This window comes from Xiphophorus maculatus, chromosome 14, assembly GCF_002775205.1.
Source record: "Xiphophorus maculatus strain JP 163 A chromosome 14, X_maculatus-5.0-male, whole genome shotgun sequence".
Classification (NCBI taxonomy): domain Eukaryota; kingdom Metazoa; phylum Chordata; class Actinopteri; order Cyprinodontiformes; family Poeciliidae; genus Xiphophorus; species Xiphophorus maculatus.
The window spans coordinates 16,895,234-16,916,167 of record NC_036456.1 but is presented as its reverse complement, the minus strand read 5'-3'; the positions used below and the strand labels follow the sequence as shown (position 1 = coordinate 16,916,167).

The window sequence follows — 20,934 nt, the reverse complement described above, 5'->3', positions numbered from 1 at the left end:
ATCTACGGCTATCAGAGTATGGGATGTTGACACAATGACACTAAACTTTTAAAAAGCACTTAGTGACAAATTAGTATATGGCTTGGTTAAATTGACTCTGCGGTGCAGTGATTTCTCCCCAGATTCAGTCAAATGTTTTCTGCACCTAGTTAGTAGCTGGAGGTGATTCTCTTTCCATTTACTACATCTACGGGAACTTCATCCATAAATGTGGTCGTAAACGAGTATAAGAAAACAGAAATATACTGATAAAAAAAAACAACTATGCCAGTAAGTAATTCTCTAGAACAACAGATGGTTCGTTTTAAGCTGCATCTTGATTGCAAGAAAAACACTCATTACTGCTTGGGAACAAATATGCAAATATTTTACTTTGTATAAAAGAGCTGCATCATTAACACCAGTTGCTCCCTGTGCCATCACACACCGGCCAATTGAGCCAAGTTTATTTCTTGAACTAAATCCCTATGGTAAAAGTCCACTGCAACTTCCTGATTGCCAGTTTTTCTCAATAGGAACATGCCAACCCCTGGCAGTCAGGTCTGTGGCCCCTTTAAAAACTGGTATGCTGTTTGTGCAGCACATTCTTCCTTTAGCGTGCTTATTTTGGTAGATCTATAAAGTTTGCTCGTGATGAGAGATTTGATGAGATTTTGGAAGGATTCTCTCTTCACTTCCCTTCAGTTTCAGACTGATATATATGTTTAAATTATTCTAAAGGAAAATGAGCATGACTGTAAAAGTTGTGTGAAGTAGGACTGAGAAAGCTTTGTGTGGCCTGTCACCACCAGTGCACAGTGACCTGTGGTCAGGGTCTGCGCTACAGGGTGGTTTTATGCATCGATCACAGAGGGATTCACGCCGGAGGCTGCAACCCCACCACCAAACCCCACATCAAGGAGGACTGTCTTGTAGCAGTGCCGTGCTACAAATCCATAGGTGGGAAATGTCACACTAAACTGAGCAGCTTTTGTCCTTTTCTTTGTGGTTTCACGCAATGTTAAGCGGATCTGTGCAATTTGCTTCAGACACACACCCTATTGAAGCGAAGCCTGTCTGGCAGAAACAGGCCATTGAGCTGGAGGAGGAAGTGACTGCGACTGAGGATCCAACGTAAGTATCAACCTAGCATGAGCAAACACTGAATGAGGTTCTAGAGAATATTTTAATTTGGTTCTTGCAAAAGTAACCACCATTTCACAATTTCTCACATTACATCTACGAACTTCAGTGTGTTTTTGTGGGATTTTATGCGATAAACCAACACAAAGTTATAAGATACATGTGGAATCTTATTGTTAACATTCTAGTTGGCTTCATGTTATGGGTGGCGATATAACACCAATAACATGCTGGAACATGATATAACGTAAAGTCAATTGGATGTTAAATGACATGCAATCAGTTGACCGTGTTGGCTTTACACTTTAATTAATGTAAAGCCAACAATTACAATTGTTGGCAATTTCCAGCCATTTAAAGATGGCGGCATCAACAATACATTTTCTTCCATCTTGTCTTTTTCCACTCCGTTTTCTTTTGCTTTCGTGTTTCCTTCTTTCCATGTGTACTACCTCTTTCCTTCCTTTCCTACAGTTTCAATTTTCAAAGAAATCTTTGCTATAAATGAACATTTGTGTTTAACAGTTTAAAATAATTGCAAAGGGCAGTGAGCTCTGGGAAAAAAGCATCGGATTTTCACAGGACAAAAGTGTGAAAACCTCTTTGGCCCTGGAAAAACAGCTGGATTTATTCTGAGGTTAAATGATACTCAGCTGGGCTCTATTTACTAATCAGATCACATCTGAAAGCATTTTGACTGCACTGGGTTTTATTTATGGCTACATGCATAAAGGAGCATAAATACAAATGAATAACACTTTTCAGGGAGTTATTTGTAAAAAAAAAAAAAAAAAAGTTTAAAAAAGACAACTTGTAATTTCCACTCAAAAATTATGCACCACTGTGTATCGGTAAGTCACATAAAATACAAATAAAAAGTCTTGAAGTTTATAGTTGTTACATAATAAAATGTGAAAAGTAACTTCCAAATCTATGACTAGATTTGCAAACGTTTGTCGGCTGAATTGGACCTAAAAGGTTTTAGATGTGATTATATGCTTAAGTCTGCTGGTTCCAGTTTTGCTCAGAAGCCGAAAACCGGCAGGATCTCGTCTTAAAAGAAAAATATACTTTAGTAACATAAAATTTCTCCACAGGGGTAAAATAAAGCAGAAGTAATTTTGAAGACACACACAGTTTCAACAACATTTTCCGAGCTTAGAGCAACAGACCAACCTGAAGGTCAAATTGAAGTGGACAGGTCTGGGTGCCGCCATGAAACCACTACAGTATCACTGTTGTGTTCGTGTCAGCACCGATTTCCATCAAGCTCGGGTCTGAACAGTCGTCAAACCTTTCACCCGTGTGACTGCAAATACCTCCTGGGTGTCTAATCTGTGTGTCTTGAATGTAACTGGAGGTTATTTGGGGTAAAAGGGGAAACGGAGAGTGAAGGAGAACAAACATCGTTTTGAGAACCTGCACTTCCTTCCAGCATTACCTCAGCAAACCCCACAATCTTCCAGATGTTCTGTCCCCCGAACGTGAACGATATGTGGATGCTGAGCAGCGCCTTCGCAAGATTTATATTAGCAACGAGTTTTGAACGTTTTTTACGTTGGCATATCTGGATCGAGCGACGAGTGGAGGGACACTGCCAATGCATATGATTTTGTTCTGTTGCAATGTAAAAAAAAAAACAAAAAAACATTTCTTTTGTCAGAAAGCTCATAAATAACCCTGCATAATGCACGGTCGCTCACAATCCAACAAAAATATCTGCATACCACATGGGGCCTTGTTACGGATGTAGGAAGAAGGAGAAGGAAATTCCTATTTTGGACTTACTCCTGGCACGAGAAAAGTGAAACCGATTTGTTCTCCATATTCTGGCCAAACATATTATTTTTACTACCAGTTTATAGAATATTTCTGAAGATGGATGTTTAATCAATGTAATTAACGTGTGGCCTTGGCTGATATTACAAAAAATAAAAAATAAAAATCTGTTGTTTCCTGCCACAAATGAATGCGGGATTGTTTTTGAACTGACAGATGTGCTTTAACAGCCCATGAAGATAAACATTTCTGCGAGCTCGCATGTTGACTTTGTTGTTCATGTTCCAAGCTCTAACTGCGAGTGATTCATTTCGATCGTTTGTCCAAACAAGAGCGAGTCCCCGGACGCTCGTAACGAGACGGCTTTTACTGTTATTATGAGCTCTTTATTGAGGCATCTTATAAAACAGTGTGGCGCTTTTGTGTTGTGGTCGAATGGGGGAGGAATCCTGTGCGCGAGCTGAAGCTGCTTTCGTTGTGTAAATACACACTCAAATAGTTGAATAATCTGTATTCTGAGGTAAACCAGAAATTAAAACTTGGGATTTAAAACCTTTTTTGTGGGAAAAGGATAGCAGCTCGAATCAGATGTAGCTGAGCCAGGCACCACATTTAATGCAATTTAGAATAACTTTGGAAAGAAGGGCAATGGACAGATCTCCAGTTTATTACATGGCAACATAGAGAAACACACGACTAAAAGAAACACACATGCTCACATCTAAGGACAATTTAGAGAAACCAATGAACCTTACAGTCATGCTTTTGGACTATTAGATAACCCATGTAACACATGCATGAGGAGAACATGCAAACTCCATGCAGAAAGACCCAATATCTTCTTGTTCCAAGGCAAATATGCTACCAACGGTACAAGCTGGCATGTAGCTCATTATAATGTACCAACATCCATGAAAAAGTGTAAAAAGCAGACCAAATGTCAGGGGCACATCAGTTCTCAATGCAATTGTTTCCCGAGACAAAATAAGGGATTTCAAGAGTCTCCACCTCAAGTTTGAGTTTGTAGAGTGAATATTTATTCAGTGCAGAGCAAGAAGTTCAGATAACTCTTCTCAGAGAACAATCAAACTGGTAGCCTATGGAAGGGATACTGGTTTGTTCTCTGGTGTGTTTTCTTTTAACGTCCTAATTTTGTTTATTTCTGAATTTTCTAAATTTCCACTTAAAGACAAGAAGCGTTTGGATTATCCAATTTGGCCAAATGCAAGGATGTTTATAAACTACAAACTAAGCCATAACATTCAGTATCTACTTACTAACACGATCCGTTTGTGTTTGAACACAGAGAACAGCTTGTTTTACTAATAGCAGTTAACACCAAATCAAAACCTCACCGTTTTCCAACTTGTAATCAGAACATGCTCAACTCTGGTGTGACATCATTCTCATGGTGGCAAAATGACAATTATATAAAACAACACTAAAGTTGTGGTTAGTGAGGAGGAATCTATTTTCCTCGTCTGGTTGATACTCACTCTGAAATGATCTTAGTAGCAAAAATGCTCACAGAATCCTTTAACTACCACAACAGATTATTAGACAATAGCTTGGGTAGAAATTACAGTAAATGCTCCACTTTATTTTCTTTTTCTTCTCAATCACAGCAATGCTTCTGTTTTCTCTCCAAAAATAACTCCAGAGAGAAATCTAATTAAAACTAAAAGGCTCCTTTTCAACAAGATTAATGGCTATGATAGATATCAGTGACAGGGTTATCACATTGCGCCGGCTTCTGTTACATTTATGGAAATGTTCTGTGTCGAAACACATGGCTCTTAACAAAAAGATGTTTGATCTTCTTTATTATAAGAGACGTGGACACTTGGCACCGAGAGACTTCTCAGATCAGTCTTCTTGTAAATCCAGAGTGAAGATGGGTTTTATATGAATATCTGTACTTATTAGACTGCTTTCAAAAGTGGATGTCGTTACAAATCATTGTGCTGTAATTTTAGACCCATATAACAAAAGAGAGGTAGCCCAGCTGCTGTGTAATCCCATGAAGCTTAACTGAAATGGTACAAATCTCTGTATTCACCAGATGTACACATAGATGCTTAGTTTGTAGCCTGATTTTTTATTTTTATTTTTTGTCTGTTTGATCTTCTAGCAGATGAAAGCTTGTAATCAAACCCAACACTTTGCTAAAGCCAAATGTATTTAAAGACCAAGCGGGGTTCAGTTTTACGCTTATTGTCACACCAGCTCCAGTTGTTGTAAACTAGAGTTTGAGGATTTCCTCTCCCTGTTTTTAAATATGAAAAAAGATGCACATGAAATCTCTTTAACCAAGACCATATTTGACGATGTCACTCAAGAACAGGGCTACATTTTTAAAACTTAGTAGCACAAGCATAAACCATGGGTATTTGTGAAGGAAATGAGTTAAATATTTTCTACATCTGCTTTATCCTCCTGCAGCTTCATTCCTGGTCCCTGGCAGCCCTGCAGCAGAACGTGCGGAGCTGGGACCCAGCAGCGGACGGTCAAGTGCCAGGTGTTGCTGTCTTTCTCCCAGACTGTTGCCGACCTGCCTGACGACGAGTGCGAGGGGGAAAAACCCATCTTGGTCCAGCCGTGTTATCGCAAACCCTGCTCAGGAGAGCTCGGTCATGGGGACGAAAATAGAGAAGAGGAGGAGCCGCGACGCGATGAGGACGTACTTGACTGGGAGTACGAGGGATTTACGGAGTGTTCAGAGAGCTGTGGAGGAGGTACGGATCTTAATTTATCTCCAAGATGCACAAGAACCAGGACAAAAATTAAAAAGTAAACTTTATTAACCAAAGGTTGACGCCTCTCCCTCGCCAAAAAACCCAAACAATCAAAATGTTTAGGTTTTTATTCCCTAAAGTCTGAGAATAAAATCTAAATTTGATTAATATTGACTAATATTTCCCATATTAGTCAATGTTGTAAAAAAAAATTGTTTTTTACATTAGTAAAATTAGTGTGTTGGAATTAGTAACATGTTCAATGTCAGTAAATGTATCCAGATTTTACAATAAACATTACATAAACATGACTTTTTGTAGCATTACTTTAGATTGAGTGCCAGAAAATTATTAGAATTTATTAAGTAAAGTAGTAAGTATTCAATAAAATGTACTCATCCTTGGAAAAAAGGGCTAATTAACTTTTTGTTAATAAAGAAAAAGAAAGACCAACATCACAAACCAACCCCAAAAGAAATATTTTTTAAAACCTAATGCACTTTATCTTCACAACACTCATGATAACTTCGATGATCTGGTTGTTTACTCTCTGTACAAGTTATCAGTCTTAACCATGGTATGAATTTTGCTCTGTCTTCATTCTTCAGCTTTGTTCCTTTTCTTAAAACCAAGATTGTTTCATATCCCCATGGCAACACGTGTTTTCAACAGTGACAGTGAGGAGAATCCATCTTACCTACCTGTGTCCTTCTCTGTGGCTCACCATGTTTCTTGTATAGATAATAAGATAAGATAAGATAAATCTTTATTGTTATTGTCACAAGAACAACAAAATTTAAAAAGTGCCATCAGTCAGTGCATATGCTTAAAAACAAAAAATAACTGTCTCACAATTCACACACAATGTAAGAAATAACAAATAACTGGTAAAAAAAAAAAAAAAAAATCTTTGTAGAACAAATGCTCTCTTCATCCTTTGAGGATGAGGAACTATTTAAAACAACAAGTTGAAACTCAGACGTTGTTGAAAGATGTTTTCATTGAAAATTTTATTATGAATCATAATTGTGACCCAATGTCTATAAGCCATAAAAACTCCATTCGGGTCTCTGAAGTGGCCCTGTTTATTTTAGTGAACCATCAAATGATGCAGTATTAGAAAGTAGATGACTAAAGCCATGCCAGAATTGGCTTTGAGAAAGTAAACACCACATTTAACATTAAAGGTCATAAGTCCTCATCGCTCACAGCAGCAGTAAAAGCCGTCCCACACTGAAATGGTTTCCCTAAACATTCTGTCAACACAAGCCAAGGCTTACTTTAATCTCCCCATGTCCACATCCAGCATAGTCACAAATTTATTTCTGCACACAGGCATTTGCCAGTGCCTGTGTGTATGTGCATACACTCCCCAAAACTCAAGTAGCGGGCATTTGAGGATGGTTACAGAGACGTATCTTATGTCAAAAACACATCCCCAGGGCTGTGCTTCTGTGGACCATCACACCAGTGTGGCGCTTGAAGTGCCTCCTTTATTGTAGACTCCTTTGCTTGCATTGGATTACTTTTAATATGAGCTTAAATTACTCTTTTAAAATTGAGCCATGTCATTGTGTATTTATGGTACTCTTATGCCTGGATTTTGTCACTAGAGAGTTTATTTCCAGTCATCCTTGCTGCTCCAAATACAGACACAATAAAAAGAAACTGTACCGTCTTTAGTTCCAAGGTTTTACCTATGAGGCCATTTGGTTCACAACAGAGCTTACTTTAAATAAAAACCTTTAAAAAAAACTACTATTATGTATTCAAAAGGAAAAAGGTAAATGGAGTATGACAGCAGCAAAGAACATGATGTAGTCACAGTAACATAAATATTTTTAGATGCAACATTACTACAGACAAAGAGAAAAAAATAAATAAATAAGACAACTGAAGACAAATTTCCGCAGATGAAATGCAACCTAGCATTAGCTCTGCAGCACACTTAGCTGCTGCAGGTTGTTAGAAAATGGCTTAAAACTCAAATAGGCTTTTGCTTCAAAGTTTGGGGTTCTTTAGGTCTCTGCTATTGACCCAAGTGACAAATTATGCAGGCCGTTATTTTTGCTAAGTTTGCTTCAGTTTTCAGTGAACATTGCTTTAATATGGGTAAACAATAGCCACCATGATGAAATCAATCCTGGGAGTGAGTTGAAAATTTGTAACAAATACTATCACGAGACTGATTGTTAACAAGGAACTGAATGGATGGATGGGTGGATGGATGGATGGATGGATGGATGGATGGATGGATGGATGGATGGATGGATGGATGGATGGATGGATTGATTATCACTGTGAGCTGATCATACCTAGGAATTGAAGCCATAAATATTTAGTATTTTTAATGAGTCACATTTAAAACTATTAACTCCTTGTGCTTTTTTGACTGTCTGTACTCTTTATGAGATAAATACATTTTGCATTTCCATTGGAACCTGAATATGCAACTTCTTTCATACTCCAAGCAACCTTTCTATAAAATAATCAGCGCAGTGAAAGGCAGATCTGGACTGGGCCACATTTTGGTCCAGGTGACCCACATTATCACTACTTAAGCACAAAGTCTTGAATTTAGCTTGATGTAAAAAGAGGTTTTCTAAAATAACTTACAGATTTGACTTCTGAGCTAACACACCAAGGAAAAATCACCAGCCTGTGTTCAAACTATCGTTGTCAAAGATGCTGCCATCAAAAAAGTAAAACTGTCAAACCTTCCTTTTTGTGTGTGAGATCTGTAGAAAGAGTGAATGAGGGAAAGAGAAAACCTCACACCAAATGTGTGCCTCCATACATAAAGTAACTTACTATTAACATATGCAAAACAGCATTCCTTGCCATGAAAAGTAATTCAAAATCAGCATATTTGCTCCTCTTCATGCTTTTATATGTTGTCAAAACGCAGGTGTGCAGGAAGCTGTGATCATTTGCCTGAACAAGCAGACCAGGGAGGCCGCAGACCAAAGCCTGTGTGTGAGCTCCCGTCGGCCCCCTCCGCTCCTCCAGGACTGTAACACCCACCTCTGCCTACCGAGGTACAGTAAAACTCCACGAATCAGAAGGCTTGGTCACCACCACCAGGTTGCTTTAAGAGTTGTTTGTAATGGCTTGTGCACAAATGTCAAATTAGACTTTAATGAATGCCATAAAAGTAAAGAGGAAATTACTTGTTTTGTGGAAAATGGGATTTGGCAAAATATAAGAAAAGAAATATTAATTAAAACTGAAGTGGACTGGGATCTTGTACTCATTAGCAGCCTGCCAAGCGCACGTTCTTCCAAAATATGCAACATTTGGTGCTCGTGTGCCATTCTTCTTGAGTTGCAGCGCTTTATAGCGTCAAACACATGCAACCACTTAAAGCCAGAATGAAGAAACGCTAAACAAAAAAAAAAAACATCATGTGAATCAGTTCATGAATTCACAATCAGCTAATTAGCTGAGCTAATTACAAACCAAAACCAAAGCTGAGCCAATTAAATCACAATTCAGATGACTTGGATCTTGGTGATGCTGAGGCAGAGTGACAGAGACGAATCACTTCTGACAGGAAATTAAAGCCTTGAGAAACAAGGTTGGAATCTGATGCACTGAGATCCGAGGTCAGTAGTTCGGCAGCATAGCTAGGAAATATTAAAACTGTCCTCAGAAGAACTTTCTGGATTTTTGCCAGATGTGATGCTGTAGAAATCTGGAAGATTTCATTTTGTGAAGTCAGGTTAAGTTACTCTGCAACTTATCCAACTGGAAACATTGAGGGGAAGCTTCTCTTTGGTTGAGACTCTCAAAAGCTTGAATGAGCTGTTAGTCTTTGATAAGCAACCAAAGTCCTGCACCTACAAAAACAAAACAATAAATTAAACTGTTACTCATATCTGAAATGTTCTTATATTTATTGAGGTAAGTTGATATTACATATTTGACATTTTTAATTGTAATCGGATTTTGCACTTCAAACAAAATAGGTTAATTAACAAAAATATTAAGCTGTGAAGCCACATGCTGTTCAACATATCTAAATCTTGGCTAAACAGTACGCGGATTCTGTGGCAGGCCACATGTTTCAAGTTAACACCGTGCACATTGTTAGCCGCTCCACCACTTTTACTCTTGTCCGAAAACTCAGAGGCTTGCAGCCTTGCCTGTTTTTCCAAGCTTTTCGTCTTGTTTTCACGCACAACAAACGCTGCATTGGACCTGTTTCTTTTGGCTATTTGCTCCCTCCTTTATGCCCCCTCACCCTCTCATAATAAGCTACACTCTTTGGATAGTGTTCCCTCTGAGGGGAAACAGCCATTAGATTTAGTTTGTACAGGTCCATGAACAACTTTCATTCCCATTCCGCCTCTCGATCCTGGATTCTTAAATAAACACAAGGTTTTGAAATATCACTCAGTCTGTCAAACCAAAAGTAACGTTGCTGCAGTGGTGGATGGGAAACCTCAAAAGCCATAGCAAGTTGCCGGATTGCACCCTAAAATTGGACTAAATTCAAAGTTAACTTTGAAGCCGAACTTATGGTCCAGTTCAAAATAACTATTGACAGCAACATTAGATTATTCCCCATGTGCACTTGAAAAATGTAAATGAATTGTTGCATAATACCTACATAGATATTACTGAACACTGTGAGAATTTTGTGTCATTTTGCTTTTCATGAATTTAATTTCCATTATTTTACATATTGATGCATGAGTAAAACTCACATAAGGTCAAAAAATAAATAAATAAATAACTGAGCTCCAACGTAATTTGTACTGGAATATGTACTGTATGTAAAAGTAAAGGTTTCAGTTTAAATAACTTAGTCTGGCTTTTTAAAGCAGCACTCCATCTAACATGGCCCTAAAGCCAAAAACAACCATAAAATGTATTTATTTGTATAACACATTTCAGCAGCAAGGCGGTCCAAGGGGAAATACCCCTTCTTTTATGTCATCCAAGATCACACACCATTTTACTAAATTATAGCTTAGTATAAACAACAAACTATAAACAAACTATAAAGTGCAACAAACTATAAAGTTTTAAAGTATATGTTACAGTGTAAAATAAGCAAGTTAAGGTTTTAGTAGTGTAAATATTTAAAATTTTGCACTACAAATAAATGGGTACAAAGCAGTTGCTAATTTCAATGCTGTTGGGTAGGGGCTGTTGCCATTATTTCTTAGCAATTTTCTATTTCCTCTTTTCTCCTTTAATTTTTTTAATCACCAGATGCCCATTATCCTGCAACAGGAATGAGTACTGGAAGTACAACCTCAAACAGTCTTCCACTGAAATGTGGAAGCTACTTTTAATATGAGTTCTTGTGCCAACTTTAGACAATGTTGTGCCAGTTCACAACAAGAGCTAGTTCTTAGTTCAGTTCACACCATTGAAACTTAATTACTTCATTATTTTAGGTCACAACATGAACAGCTGTAACTAAATGCACATTTTCAATGTAAAATAGTTCCCTTTTATTTATATCTGATATCATTTTAGGAAAAAAAAAAGTCAGTGATGTCATTCCTCACTGACATCACATTAACATCTTGTTTTTGTTTCCGCCCTGTTCTCTTTGCTAACATAAGCTGTAGATTAATGTAGCCAAAATGAAAATATGATCATTAATAGGTCAGAGCAAAGACAGAGATTTGTTTGGCTGCTAGTGTAATCCATGCCCACCTGCACAAGCATGCACACAGCAGTCACCAAGCTATTACCTTTAAGGGAAGAAGTTGCATTGTTAACTTTAAAGTTCCACAAAACGTTGACAGTATTCAGCCTTAAAGAAATCTCTTCTGCTCAATATCATCTCCACAGGTGGGAAACAGGGCAGTGGAGCTCATGCTCTACCACGTGTGGTGTTGGTCTGATGACTCGGACTGTAACCTGCACTCACCGACCCTCTCCAAACAGCAACTACTCTGCGGTTTTAAAAGACGAAATGTGTCAGAAGCCCAAACCAAGTCCTTTCCAAGCCTGTAACCGATTTGACTGCCCTCCTACATGGGACACACGCGACTGGGGCCAGGTAAAAGACATAATGTTGTGTGCTTTCCATAAAACGTGCCTGATCCTGACCATGTTTCTTGTACTTTGCACTATAACCTCAGCATGATTGTCTCTGCAGTGCTCCCAGACTTGTGGTGGTGGAGTCCAGAAAAGACAAGTGTTTTGCAAACAAAGGCTGGCAGATGGCAGTATCCTCGAGCTTCCTGACACCTTTTGTCCATCCAGGACTCCTGATAACCAGCGTCCATGTGGCAGGCAGGATTGCCCACCTCACTGGGTCACTGCTGACTGGTCTCAGGTATCTACTCCTCTGACCTTAAGTAACTATTTAACTTATCTAAGTGCTCCTTCTCCTAACTTGCTTCATAATTTTTGAATATAGTGTTCAGTAACCTGTGGAAATGGCATTCAGACTCTGCAAGCTGTCTGCAGGAAGCAAGGAGAAAGTGGACAATTTAGTATTATTAATTCAATAAACTGTTCCATGATAGCCCGTCCCATCAGGATCCGCTCATGCTTTCTCAGGCACTGTGAAGGTAAGGGAAACATTGTTTGGGTCTTTTCAGGTTGTTGCTACTGCTATGGCATGTCAAAATGAAAGGCGTACTAGAAACTAAACAACAATGTAAATCAGTCTTTGTGTAGTGATAACATAATTCTCACCCAAAACTCTACAGAAATACTAATGCAATTTTCAAATTACATCTCAGACTCCCCGAAACCTGATGCCACCATACTTGGCCAGAGGAAAGTTTACATCCAGTGGAAGAAGTCCAAGAAGTTGCAGCTGGTTGTCGGTGGTTATGCATACCTCATGCCCTGGACGACGTTAATCCTTCGCTGCCCAACACGCAACATCCGTAAGGGCCACATTCAGTGGCTTAAAGGAGGGAAACCCCTGGTGAACCGCTCTCAGTTTTCCATAAAATCCCAAGGATTTTTGAAGATTCAGCAGGTCCGTCCAACCGATGCTGGAGTCTACACGTGCACTGCAGGTTCTGCACGAGAACATTTTGTCCTACACATCCTTGGCAGCAAGAAAAAGCTTGCAGTTCCTGAGTCATGGGTGAATAAAAGTAGGCAACACAAGACTATGCGTCCAGATATAACCTCAACTAGTGGCACAACGCAGGAGCTACCCATACCCCTCAATAAATATGACAGCCTTGTAGAGCGCATGCTGGAGCTTAAAGGTTATTACCACAATAAAAAATACCTTGCTGACAAACCTTACTCAAGTGAAAAGAACAAGTTGACTCTGGAGAATGATAGGACAAACGCTGATTCTCCAGTTCCGGCTATGCTTGTTACCGACAGCACCAAGTTAGATGAGATCATACGCAATCTCTCTGAAGGCTTTGGAGAACAACAAGGGGAACATTTTATCATGGAGTTCCTTAGTGAAATTGCAGTGACACAAGGAGACGCCAATGAATCTACCGTTCACCCATCAGATGGTGCAGAATCCTCCACAAATGGACCAATCCTTTACAAGCCAAACCTCAAAACCCACATTTCAAGAGCTGGGCATCCAGAGTTTATACAACGGCCTAAAAAGATCATTGTATCGCCTCAGTCTGAGGTCGTCTTTCATGTTGGGACACCGGTTTTCTTGCGGAAACCAGTTGCCACTTTGGAGTTGAGGTGTCACCCTGTCGGGAACCCTCAACCATCTCTAATGTGGACAAAAAATGGAAATCAGTTGCACTTTGATAACAGGTATGAACTAACTTTCACTTGGAATTTTTATGCAAGTTTTACAGCAAGCTGCAGATATTTTGTCTTTTTTTTAATACAGAGTTGGCCTTTCAGCCTCTGGCTCACTGACGATCCAGTCTCCAGGTAAAGAAGACGAGGGTCTGTACACATGCACTGCCAAAAATCGTCATGGAAGTACATCTTTGTCATCTTGGCTGCGGATTACAAGTAAAGGCCTTTTTTGGATTTTAATTTACACACAGGAAAGAGAAAAAAATTCTATGAATCATTGACTTTTTTATGCGACGAACAGCCAAGCTTTGGTTGGAAACAGTTGCTCTCTTAGTTTTTTTTTCTGAATGACTGTGAAAATAAAAAGATAGCAGCAACACAGTTGAATTACAATGATTAGAGTACTTAATCATATAAAACTTCTGTCCATCTGTCCTTTGTCATTTCCAATTCAAGCCTGACAACTTCTATAATCACAGTGAAAATTTATATTTGCAATGTATATGTTGGTTTAAAGTTGACTAGAACCTTTGGAAATTTGCAGAAACCCAATCTGAAAATTTTTCAAGCTTTTTCTTTTATTTTGGTTGTTTTTTTTCTCCTAAATTCTGCGTAGCAAGACCCTTGAAAGGTTCCTTTCCAACACAATCAAACTTAATAGGACTTTTGTACTAGAAGGATATCTAAAACCATCACTCTGACTTTGCTCTGAACAGTTTTGGAAACCAAGAAAACAAATAATAAGGTCAGTATTGGCATAATGTCAGGTCCAGTTTGTACTCTTCTAGATTAATGTAGTCCAGTTTACAGTAATGTGTGTTGTTCTTTTGTGGTTCAGACTTAGAGGTTCTGGGAAAGCTTTCTTCCAGCTGAGAAACGCACAGACACAAGAGCGATCACAGACACGCACGTTGACTGAGCTTTCACTTAACATCTGGCTGAGTCGGTGATGGGGAATGTCCGGTTTCATGTCAGAATTTGGGTCGTCTCTGAACTGCGTGGACCTTTGTCTTCTGAAAAGCAAGATCAGTCACAAAATTACTGAATCCTCATCAAAGCGCCGCCACTGAGGATTTTCTGACTTTGCTGAACTCTTCCTCCCCATGCGGTAGCAATTACAGATTCCAGGCAATGTATCAAAGAAGATCAACTCGGCATATCCCGTCCAGTTAATCTAAATGGAAGGGATAAAGAGGTCTAAAAGTGCTTAAAAATGGCTCAGCCTTATTTTCCTTATATTTTACTTCAAATTCTATTAAAGGCGGTGTAATTGGGGTTTTCAGGAGCTTTTTAAAGAAGACAGTGGTGGGAGTGATGGGGGTAGGAGCAGCTTCCAGAAGAATTTTGGAAAATGCTGTCTCTGACTGTCAGAGATTAAAAATATAAGAGTTAAAAAGATAAAGTTGTATTGTTTTCAATTAAAAGAAATAAGAAACTTTACATTCCATATAACATTCTTAGTTCTGTTTGTTGCTTTCAGGTTTGTAGATCTTTAAAAAATAAATCTCAATCTGTTTAATTATTTGTCCAGGTAGTAAAGAAAGAAGCTGTTTCCGTGGTAACAACACTGACCAACCTTGTGTTGAGAGGACAAACAGCAGCCAGTCAGACGGCCTTTGCACAGGACAAGGCTGCCCCCTCAGGTCGGTTACTGTTACTACATGTTTGAGTGACTTTCTTGTCAATTTAATTCACATTAACTGACCTCAATTTTGTTAAGTGCTCTACTTTTAAATTGAATTCAGTCGGTTCAATATAAGTTAGTTTGATTTAATTTCCTTAGATTAAATGATTATATGATGGACGGACGCTGAAGAAACATTTATATAGTTACTAAAACATAAAAACAATACTTTGGAATTAAATTGAATCAAATTTGTTTCAGTTCAGTTCAAAAGGATTTTCTTTCAGTTCACTCCACTTCAGTTCACTTCATCTCATGTAATTATTTCAATTTAAATCAATCCATTTTAATTCAGTTCAGTTAGTCAAATTCAATTAAGTTCAAATTATATGAATTCAGTGTAGTTCAGTTCAATTAAACCCAATTTAATTTGGCTCATTTCAGTTCCATTCATTTCATATCAATTAACTTCAATAAATTTATAATCAATTCAATTCAGTCCAGTGGAATTCAGTTCAGTTTGCTTTAATGCCATTCATTTTTAGTTCAATTAGTCCAGTTCAGTTTACTGAACTTCAAATTTTCAGCTAAAGTTTATAACACAGAGTCAGTTCAACATACATATCATAAAGCACCACAAGTCAAGCTTTTCCAGACTCATATATTGAGATCCAGAGCCAATCACATACAATCCAGCTCCGTCAAAATTATTATACAGTAATGATTGTAATAGAATATGGAGGTACAGTTTGTTAAGCACACGGTTTTCTAGATAGAAAATATTATGTTTACTCTTCATTTGTTTTCTTTGTGCATATAAACATATACTTGGGACAAATTTTAAAAAAAGAGAAGAAGTGCAAGCAATCTGTAAATTTTCTATTTTCCTTTCAGCTTGGCTAGATGGCGTGTGGATACATGGACGCCATGCTCTGCCTCCTGCGGTGGGGGATCCCAGTCTAGACGTGTTCGTTGCACGATGGGTCCCGAGGCCAGTTTAAGAGAAGTACAAACCAGACATTGCCTTGGAAAAGGGAAGAAACCACCTAGTAGCAGGTTATGCAACATTTTGCCCTGTGCCAGATGGATCACAAGTTCCTGGGGACTAGTGAGTATTCCCATGTAGCACATCTTTTTTTTCATTAGTTTCCAAGAAAGTCGCCAAAACTTTCATCTTACGTAATTTTAGTGTCTTGGTCGGTGTGTGGGACCCAGTTTGGCAACGCAGCATCGGCACGTTCACTGCAAAGACACGAATGGTACCAAAGTTTCCTATAGGATGTGTCAAGGTTTTAGGAGGTAAACGGAGTTCAGGTTACAAGCCTATGTTCTCTTAGAACTGATTTTAATCAAACATAAATTAATGTCTCGTATCTATCTATCGCTTTAGGCCCAGCTCAGTGAGAAACTGCTCCACAGATGCGTGCTTCCTTTACTGGTACGTGGGGCCATGGACGCAGTGCACAGCCAGCTGCGGCCGACACGGTTTCCAATCCCGTCAGGTGACCTGCAAACACCGTCGAACGGGCAGGACGACACGGGATAACCACTGCATGTGGAGACCTCGGCCTTCCAGCTGGCAGCGCTGCAATATGCTGTCTTGTGGCAGAGGTGAGATTTTATTTTATTTTTTTACTAATAATCTTTGAATGATAACATGCTGTGAAATATTTTAGAGTAATTTTCTCAGTTTAAATGTAGTTCAAAGTCATTTTAAATGGTCAAATAGTTGAATGGCAGTGTGGGATTTAAAGCTGTTAAAATGTTGAAAGACACAAACTCCATGTGCTGGGCAGTTGCAAGCAGGACACACCTAACTCCGCCTCTGTTTCCGTGGACCTTAGCTCGTCATTCAATTTATGATTCCAGCAATTATCTCCTCTGGTTCTCTTTGTAAGTCAGATATTGAATATCATTACTGCTCTGCAATTTATCTCCAAATCGGACCATATATTATTTGTATTTAGCTTACTTTCTTGTCATAAATTCAGTAAAAGACACATTTCCCCGTTTTTCACCGTCCTTTGCACTGACAACACCGGTTGATGAGAGGTTATAATCAAAATGTTTGGCTATTTTGTCATGATTTATTGTCGCACCTTCTCAAAAGTGGTTCACCAATTACTTCTAATGTTATGCATATTTTCCACTGAATATATAATTTACTAGATACTGAGCTTGTTGCTAAACATACGTCACATTTTTCAGTGTTTTTCTTTATTATAAAATTGTCCAAAAAATATGAAAAAATTCAAACTTTCCATGTTTTTTTTTCACATCTAACAAGGTTTTCTGTGGAAGTTTGATATTAAACTGTTGGAGGGGTGAGGGGTTTCCCTTTAGATTCTCACTGAGAATATAAACCATGGTAGTGAGAAGAAAGAGTTTGTGAACTATGTTTATGACTCTGAATATCCCTTCTGTGGTTAGAAGGGATATTCTAACCACAGAATATGGTTAAAATATCCATATCCAGAAATATCCATATTAGAATAACAAAGTTATGCAAAGTCAACTTTGTGAAACTCCTAAAATCATTTAATGTTTCAAAATCACATATGTTGGCATTTACATTTCTGGCAGGAACTGTAAATGCCAACGTATGTTGTATTCAGAAGAGATGCTTGGACTTCAGGGCCTTGAAATGATGGTTTTAAATTAAATACTTTCAATGAATTTTGCAAACAACAACTGGTTGTATGAGTTTCTCCAGTCATCTCAACCGAATGCTTTTTATAGACACCAACAAACGTCTAGCAAATTATTGAGTAGCTTTTTGCTGTTGATTGGTTGCATAAATTTGCATTTGTTGGTTTTCTGGTATCAATCCAGCTTTGAAACATAGTTTTTACATTTTTCAGAGTTAGCTGTTAGCTAACTTGATCTACTTCAAAGCCAGTTTTGATGTGTTTTGGGGATCATTGTGCTCTGGGTTTCAGAAATTTATTTGCTGATTTGAGTTGTAATTTTTCCCTCCACTTTGTGTATTTTACACTGGTGGCAAAACTTTCCCTCCTCATCGCACTGCCTCCCCAGTGTACTTGAAATATACAGCACTGCTTGTCTCTGTGGCCTAATAGCTCAATGTTTGTCTTGGTTTCCTCAGAGGATATTTGTCCATGTAGGTAGCTGAAATTTCAAGCTAATTTTCATTAGCTTGAAAAGTTTGATAGTTTTACATTGAGGTCAAACGTTCTTCCCCCAGTAGAGGACACTTCTGTTCCAGCAGGTTCCACTTCATAACAGACTTAAGTTTTGCTGATTCTTGGATTTTTCTGAACATCCACATCAGCGTCTTATCTTGTCTGTGGAAAGTTTGGGTCAGATTGAAACTTGGATTTTGTTGGGTGATTAGACATTTTGGTGCTAAGCTTTGTGTTATTCTCTCACCTATTGCTGCTTAGTATTTGATCCTTTACTTTTCAACCACTCTTGGCTGTTTATCACTGTTCCATGGTTTCTCTTCCTGCTTGTGGCCACCTGCAAGGCTTTGTTATAATCGTTATCTGCTTCTGCTTCTTCGATAATTCAGGATCGAGGCAGGTGCCTGCCTCGTGTTTCCACCTGCTTCTGACTTTGGTTTTGTCAGAAGCAACAATTCTGACAAAACCTGTTGTTGGATTGGATAAAACAGACTCATAGTTGGCTGCTATGTTATAAATCAACCCTGGAAAGAGAAAGGTCAAATAAACAATTTCAAAACCGAGAGTAAAATGAAATTATTTCAGATCATTAGTGAAAAGTGGCAAGAAGAAATATTTTCTTCCCCAGCTTCTTTTTTCAAAGAACCTGTTATGTAGAAATATAAAATGCAGTTTTAAAATGATTACTTCACTCTTTACTGGAAAAAAGTAGTCAAACTGACCTCGCTCTAGCAGCTGAAACTGTACGTAAACTTAAGTCTTTCCTGCTGCTCCTGATTGCGTAATGATGAGCAATAATTGTTTTCCGCTGTGTATTCCAGCAGAGGAGTGCCGTGACAGCACGAGGTACTGCGAGAGGGTCCGCCAGCTGGAGCTCTGCCCCCTGCAGCAATTCAAGAGCCGCTGCTGCCACTCCTGCAGGAAAACCTGAGGGACGGGGGACGTGGTGGGACGAGGCGTGTGGAGAACTCGGACAGGTCGGGGGGATTGGATTGGTCCTAAAATGGGGGGAACTCGACACCCACAGCCGTTTCTTCTGTGTCCGTCTCAGATGAGAGTTGCTGAGTGGGTGAGGAATGTTTGTCTCATGCCCAGAGTGAGGGTGACTATTCCGCCTTGAGGATGTCATGTGCTTGGTTTGAATTTGAAAGCTTACGAAAGATGGACGGCCTTAAATGAAAGCTTCAGTTTCAATTCTTCCTACTTTTGTCTGTTTTTTAAAATGGTAAAGGTCACACTAACAGATTTCCTCTGAAGTTGTGCAAACCTCCTATTGCTATTGTGAAAAATAGCAATAGGAGGGGATAACATTGTCCCTGAAAGAGGAACTACAGACAGCGATGCACTGACTAATGACCCATCCACCCAGTTATTAAACTGTTGTCAGTTTAATGAATTTTCTTACTGCACCAAAGACAAGCAATGGAAATATGGCTGATTTTATACAGACAACCAGTTTTCACACAACTGTCTTTATATTTAACTTTTTATATTACCTCACTGTCAAGAATTACCAGCAAACCCATTAGCTTACTGATTAGCTTAAGTGGTATGCTGTCTTGTCAACTTAATGTGAGGATGCTTTTGTTTAAAAATAAAACAGTGTGATGCTTCTAATAAATTGGAAATAAAGCAAATATATGACAATGCAATTAGTTTCAACCATCTGTGAATTAAATTATAACCCTTTCTATCTTTTTGGGTGACCATCTGTTAGCAGGATTTCATGTGAATCCTGTAAAATAGAAAGTAGAGCAATAAAAAGTGATCCCCTGCAGAGGTTTGCACTAAGGGCTATACATGGGACTAAAGCGAACAAATGTTTTTCTAGACAAAATACACATATTTTGCACTATTAACTCATCAAAGTCCTTGTTAAAAACATGGCTTGCAAAGTTTTTTTCTTTATTTTATTCTTAGAGTAAAATTGTTTATATGTTTTTGTGTAATGTTTCATGAAAAGTTGTTCAAAATGTTCCTTTAACCACTAAAATGTTTGTCTAAACATAGAAATTCCCTTCTTAGAGCGCCCTCCGTGTTGGCTACATCGGAAAAGGCGTGAAATTTAGCTGATAAAAAAAAATTCCAACTTTTAATTTGAGTACATTTTTTTCTGTTTTGAAATAAAGGTGTTTGAGAAAATCACTAGGTAGCACCCATATCAATTTAAGAAAAGGTTTTTGAAGCATTTTTTAAGTGTCTACTTTGAGTTTTTTTACATGTCTAGGTAGTTTTTAAATAATGGCCAAATATTTCCTGTCTCTGAAGTACAAAAATGACAATACTACTATTGTGCACTCTTCAAAATGGGAAAGGCAATAAAAAAATGTTTGTTTTGATCGCAGTAAGAAAAGATATCAAAAAACTATGAAAAACAAATAACTGCCACTCGGAACATGTCTACATCAATAATCAGAGCAATAAACAAATACATGGTTTTCAATTTACACGTTGCACTTCTTCAACTGGAGTGCTAATAAATGCGAAGGGTCCTGTATGTCATACAAACAAGTTAACGGATTTCACTTTTTCTGAAAAGTACCTAACATTTGTGAACTCTTAATCAGGTTTCACTCTTAATTTGTGGACATTTGAAAATGACGTCACACTGACATGTCAATAATGTGAAGTGTTGCTGGTTATTACTGATGGGAACTTGTAGAAGCTGTTAATAGTTAACCACAGTTTCATAGAAGTTGTTGATAAGCAGGGTTTGCACTTTTAGCTTTGTGGATACAAAATGAATCATCATTTACAGGGGCTCGGCAGGAACTGCTGGGTCATTGAATGAGGTGTGGATAATTTTTTATGTAACTAG

General features: G+C 38.3%; 1 protein-coding gene across 5 annotated transcripts in view; it reads left to right on the top strand.

Moving 5' to 3' along the window:
- adamtsl1 (ADAMTS like 1) overlaps window positions 1–20,491 on the top strand; it is a 104,742-nt gene extending 84,251 nt beyond the window's left edge. For 4 of the 5 annotated variants that reach the window (XM_023346503.1, XM_014468954.2, XM_023346505.1 and 1 more), the window contains 14 exons: window positions 792–939; window positions 1,029–1,113; window positions 5,344–5,636; window positions 8,545–8,674; window positions 11,448–11,658; window positions 11,758–11,937; window positions 12,022–12,175; window positions 12,350–13,358; window positions 13,438–13,565; window positions 14,881–14,992; window positions 15,868–16,081; window positions 16,163–16,272; window positions 16,364–16,584; window positions 18,938–20,491. In XM_023346503.1, the coding sequence (XP_023202271.1) occupies window positions 792–939; window positions 1,029–1,113; window positions 5,344–5,636; window positions 8,545–8,674; window positions 11,448–11,658; window positions 11,758–11,937; window positions 12,022–12,175; window positions 12,350–13,358; window positions 13,438–13,565; window positions 14,881–14,992; window positions 15,868–16,081; window positions 16,163–16,272; window positions 16,364–16,584; window positions 18,938–19,047 (3,105 nt within the window). In that variant the 3' untranslated portion in view covers window positions 19,048–20,491. The remainder of the gene's footprint in view (window positions 1–791; window positions 940–1,028; window positions 1,114–5,343; window positions 5,637–8,544; window positions 8,675–11,447; window positions 11,659–11,757; window positions 11,938–12,021; window positions 12,176–12,349; window positions 13,359–13,437; window positions 13,566–14,880; window positions 14,993–15,867; window positions 16,082–16,162; window positions 16,273–16,363; window positions 16,585–18,937) is intronic. The other variant, XM_023346504.1, reaches the window with a different exon arrangement.
- Window positions 20,492–20,934: the final 443 nt, after the last annotated feature.